We start from the raw sequence: 6,000 nt of genomic DNA on the forward strand, positions 1-6,000 counted from the left end.
CTCTCACTTAGCACTTTTCTTTTTCTTATCTTTTCAAATTCAATTTTTGTACCAACACATATTATATTAATAGACCTAACTTACTTTTGTGCAATATCTATTCAATCTCTAAAAAATTTAAGTAGCATTAACCTCTAATAATAAGTATCAAATTACTTTGATAATCATCTTTATTCCCTGTTTGATCTACAACTCCAAGAAATTTGTGTTTATGCTGAAATAGCTGATATTTGATCAGCAATTTAATATACTAATATTTAATATTTTATAAATAAATTTTATATTTAATTTTTTTTATTTTAAAATTTTAAAGGAGCCATATAATTTATTTATTTTAAAAAATAGTTGTAATTACCAATAATTTATTTTAAAATTTTAAAGGAGCCAAATAATTTATTTATAACCTAATTTTTTGTTTTCAAAAAACTCGCTTGGCCAATAATTTGACACCTCCCGAGCAAAGTTTCTGGTTCAATCCGGTATATAACATCAAGATTTAATAGAATAATGAGCATCCATGAACATCAAAAGTTTAGAGAGTTAAATATTAAAATTGCACTAATTTAGTGGTTGAAATGCTAGGTTTTGCAAAATAATAAAAAAGAATAAACTAATGAAAAAAAATCAACCAGTTAACTTCTCTTAATATAAAATGTAAAATAAAAGAAAAAACAAATAAAGATAAAATTTTGGGATTTGGAAGAAGAAATTCAAAAATTATTTTGAAGAAGATCTTGATAATATTTAAGGATCCATCCACTGATAATCTCAATTTCTGTGTTCCTTTGCAAGACCAACCACTCTGGATCATCTTTTCTTGTTGGCAATAAATCCATGCAATGTGAGCCTACGCAAAAAAATTATAATCATACAATTAAATAATATAGCTTTACATTATTATTATACACAAATTATTTTACAATTTTAAATGAATTATCCTATAAATACATTAATTTTATTTCCTCGCATCTTTGCGGGAGATGGCAAGGATGCATTTATTAGTAAAACAATTTGATAATTTATTTTTATTTTTGTAAGTAGACTTGCGAATTAAACAGTGCACATTTTAGCGTAAATTGTTTATTTTATGTCAGGTTATATTGCGTTTAGTTTTTGAAATTTCCCAAATCTTTTTACAAATAACACTATTTCGGATTCGATTTAATGACAATAGATGATTTAAAGAAATTAAATGAATTATCCTATAAATACGTTAATTTTTATTTAATTTTTCGTTTGTTATCTAAATAAAATAAGACCCTAATTACATTCTTAAATTGAATTACCTTGTACTGTGCTCAAGGAAACTATAGTGTCTGAAATATCTTGCAATACCCTGAACATAATTGCAAAACAAAATTATTAATAATATGGATAAAATAACCAAAATATATTTATAAATAATATTAGTGCAACATACCCTCCACTGCTATAAGGGTCCCTTAATCCATTAGAGAAGATAATATTGCTACCAAACCTTTTCAACACCTCGCGTATGTGCTGCAAGTCAATGGAAAATGTAATATTTTAGTACAATATCTTTAATTAAAATTATTTTCATATTTTGCGACCGACTAAATTAAATTAATTTAATAGTCAGTTGGACTATATTTTAAAAATATATTATCACATCAGTTGTTATATTATTGAGTTGTAGCGTACTAATTAGAAAGAGAATATTTTTAAAATATAGAGAGATAAAAAATGTACGGAACATCAGTTGTCATATTATTGAGTTCTAGCGTACCAATTAGAAAGAGAATATTTTAAAAAATATGAGAGATAAAAAACGTACGTAACCGCCGTAATAAGAAGTGATCCAGTGAGGTCTGGGGAGAACACCATAAGCTTGAAAGCAGTAGTCGTTCATCTGATTCATGTCGAATGGTGCCGCTGGAAATATTGTATCGTTCCCATCCGCCCCTATTGGTATCACTAGTTCACTACATACCTGCAAAAAAAAAGAAAAAAATAATTGAAAAATCTCTCAATATTAGTTATTCCTACAGGACATTAATGACACATTACTCGCATTAATATAAATATAATGTTTTTTTATCATTACGGAATAATTGTTTTAGCATTTGTAGAGAATTTTATCTCAAGAAAATTAATATTATATTTATATAGGAATTTTAGACTTTATTATTCAACATTCTTTCATTGAATAATCAAGTCTTCAATTTTGAGACTTTATTTTTCAATTTTTAAATAGGAATGTGCACAAATCGAAGAAAAAAAAGCGACAAATTTGCTAGAAATTTCAAATTTTTGGCTCAGTCCAATTTTAAAAATTAGAAAGTTCACTTTTATAAAAGAATTAAAAAAAAAACAAATCGAATGAAGAAAAGAAACTGAAGCTGATTAATTCGATTTAACAATTATAAATTTTTATATAATCAGCTCGTTCGACAAAAGAAAAATCAAAATATATTCCGCTTTGATTTGGTTTTGAATCGAATACACATCCTTAAATACGATATACACGTACCTGCCAATTCCAGCCCTCGATGGTTTCTGGTGCCCAGAATTCAGTAAGATTATAGCAAGGACGTTTTGTCGAAAAGTAAGATTCAACTCCTGAGAATATCTTGTCAAGTATGTCGGATCCATTCGCAGCGTTGTCGATTCCTTTGCAAATTTGACTCACTTGATTTCTCGGAGGCCTGTCGTATTGAGCCGCAGCCGAAAATATTTGTATTAAATAATTTTCCAAATCTGAAGCATTCTCCAATGGCCTGAACAATCACAAATTATTAAGATCATTATCATCTCAACAATGCCATATGATTTGTCTCAATACATAGAAAAAATATGGTTTCCGATCACAATTTCAGTTCAAATTGACCTTGATCCAACTTTATTATATGAAATTCAAACTAAATTATATATTTATAGCAAAATATACATCGAGAATAAAATAATAAATATAAAATCAGTTAAAGTTGTGAACTACTTGAATATAACATAACATGTAGATTGTAATAAGTAAAGAGTTATTCCAGTACCTAAACTTGTGACTCGGGGTCAAGTAATTCGTTCTCGGCCATTTTAATTAATTAAAGATAATAATATTTATTTTTACGCCAATTAATATTCTATATTTTTAGGTCAATTAAATATAAAATTAGATTATTCTATGGACTTGTTTATATTACACACTTTTGTCTTCAATTAACCTAAATATAGATAATATTATCCTTAACTACTCAAAATGGTCGAAAGTGACTTTTTTGACAATAAGTTAGAAGTTCAGGGACCAAATTAACCCTTTTTCAAATTATAACTGAAAAAAGTTGAAAAGTTAGAGAAAAAAAATATAAACCCAGTCTAAATTTAGAGAGAAGATGTAAAGCGAAGGATAATTACGTGCAAGTATTGAATTTTTTGGAAAGAATGGAGAGGCCATCTTGCTGATCAGCAACTCGGGCAAGTTCAGACCAGGATTGCTGTATGGTATTTAGGCAGCTTTCGCTTGTGTCCTGCATTTCAAACCAAAAATGGGTTTAAGCAATAATTGCACAAAGCAAATGGAATAAATTACCAAACATTGCCCATTTATATAAGCTCATAATTGCTTAACAGTCCTGAATTTTAGCGTGTTTTGTAATTTTAACACGAATTCTCAATTTAACAACGTCGGAAACTAACTTTTATTTTATGTTTTTGTTATTTAAACACTGAGCAATTTTCGGTCAAACAAATGCTGATGTGGATGTTGGAATTCCGATGTCCATATCAACATTTTTTTGACGGAAAATTGCTCGGTGTTTGAAATTGGAAATAACTGATAGTTCATGTATTAAATTGTTAAAATTACAAAATATACTAAAAATCATGATTTTTAAAGCAATTAAGCCTATTATATATTTACCCTAAAGTCTTTAGTGACGACGGAATAATATGCATCGGAACGAGTTAAGTTATCGAAGTAAAGAATTGGAGCAGAAGAAGCCAGTGCCCCCAAGGCAATATGAGGGTATTTCAGCCTAAACCAAGAAGCAAGCACTGAAAAATAAAACCAACAACAAATTAATCAGTTAAAAATTATGAGTAATATTAAATATATCTATAAATGATTAGTAGACGAGTTTAAGAATTACATACTTCCACCGTAAGATCCCCCGACCACGATAATCGGAGAAGTATCGGCTGATAATTGTTTCTTAATGTGCAAAAGAATTTCTGCATAATCTGCTAAAGCTTGAGCAGAGCTGAAGTAGCCTCGGAGAGTTGCATTTGCTAATGCTTCTTCTCTTGATACAAATGGGATTGAGTCCCCATAGAACCGGTGCTACATTATTCCAAATTTAATGTCAATAACTATATGTTTCTCACTTTATTTAGAGAGTTTATTAATAAATTATGAGTTTAATACTCTTTTTATTTTACAAATTTTAAATCAAAGTTGGTTTTTACTCTCAATAAAATTACTTTGCCAGACTTTAATTTCAAATGAATGTACGTAGTACTTGTTTATGAAAATAAAAAGTTCTTTATGAAAATGAAAATAAAAAGATAAAAAAAGAGATAAACTAATGTTATTTAATATTTATCGAAGACAAAAAAAAGTTAAAAATTAAAGAATCTTATTTGAATTAAGATTTGTATTTACATTCTTTATAATATAGAATATACTTGATATTTTAAAAGATAATTATTGTATATACCTTTATTCTAGGAGTTCAAGCCCTAAAACTACCTCTTACCTATAAGAACCGATTCGTTAACCAAATAAAATATCATCATAAAATAAAATGTACAAATAATTAATGCGGTTGTACCATATTATTTGTATAATAAATTAATAAAATATTAAGATATTTAATAATAAAAATTAAACAAGCTAGCATTACATTTTTCAATATTGCAAAACGAATAATTAAACATTTGTTGCGTGGAATAATCACTCGTATGAAATAATACTAACCTCAATAAACACATTTAAAGCACCAAATCTAGGTGCATTCTCATAAAGGAAACCGATACCGCCGATATCCTCATCCAACGGAGCTTCTTCGCCCATATATGCAAAGATCGGCGCAGAGGCATCTCCGCCTCGCCAATGCTTATAGCTAATCACATATTTTTGCTGAAACGTTTCATAACCCTGCGGTTGATAATTGAAATGATCAAGTGTTTGATTATAATAGTAAGTTTGCAATTCCTCCGATGCCCTAAAATTATTAGCAGCTGCTGCTGCTTCATGCTTGCTGATCACTCCAAGTCTTGGTATTTTCCCTATTGGTGAACATGAAATTGATTTTGCCAAAAATAGTAGAATTAGAAGGCATTGAAGCCAACTGAAAACTCGAATGGCCATTGTTTTGATGTTGTAGTATACACGAATTAGGTTAAAAGTTGTTCTTATTTATATTGTGATTAATTAGAGTTTAATTCCAACTAAAATTAGTTATATTTTTTTTATGAAAATATTTAATCTTATCTAAATACGTGCATATATATATATACTATATTGTAGTGGTAGTATTTAACTTCTTATAGATGATCTAAATGTATAATAATGATAACAAACTCCTTGTGTTCGTAATATTCTGTAAAAATACAACTATAGGATAGCTTAAATACCTTTCAGCTTCTGTAAATTGCTATAAAGAAATACCGTTAACTAATATATTGGCTTTTTACGGATAATTGTAGATCACTCAACTTATCCAATTTATCAAAATAGTCACTGCATTAAAAAAAAAACACTACAAACTAATCATTGGACTTTGCTTTTTGTAACAAAGGAAAGTCACTAGTCCATTTCCGTCCTGTTTTTGTATAGGTGGACACCAGACTTGTCAATCTATTGGGCCGCATCACCTGAAAAAAATACTTAATTCATCTATCAGCTTTGTAAATAATTTTAAAATAAAAATTATTAATTTTATTTACATTTTCATCATTTTCTACCTACCTCCTACCACCTCCATTCCGCACCACCAGCCGCCGGATGCCTAACTGCCGCCACCATGCTTAGCCAAAGCCCCCATT

At 28.6% G+C, this 6,000-nt stretch overlaps 1 protein-coding gene across 1 annotated transcript; it reads right to left on the bottom strand.

Moving 5' to 3' along the window:
• Window positions 1-563: 563 nt before the first annotated feature.
• LOC126660614 (uncharacterized) lies at window positions 564-5,326 on the bottom strand. Its single transcript, XM_050354186.2, has 9 exons — window positions 4,931-5,326; window positions 4,108-4,294; window positions 3,875-4,008; window positions 3,370-3,482; window positions 2,492-2,738; window positions 1,796-1,951; window positions 1,421-1,500; window positions 1,287-1,336; window positions 564-847 (listed from the first exon to the last, which is right to left on the bottom strand). Exons 1-9 carry the CDS (start codon window positions 5,321-5,323, stop codon window positions 711-713), a joined length of 1,497 nt encoding a protein of 498 aa, XP_050210143.1. The 5' UTR covers window positions 5,324-5,326; the 3' UTR covers window positions 564-710.
• Between the last annotated feature and the right edge of the window lie 674 nt (window positions 5,327-6,000).

This window comes from Mercurialis annua, linkage group LG8 (genome assembly GCF_937616625.2).
Source record: "Mercurialis annua linkage group LG8, ddMerAnnu1.2, whole genome shotgun sequence".
Lineage (NCBI taxonomy): Eukaryota > Viridiplantae > Streptophyta > Magnoliopsida > Malpighiales > Euphorbiaceae > Mercurialis > Mercurialis annua.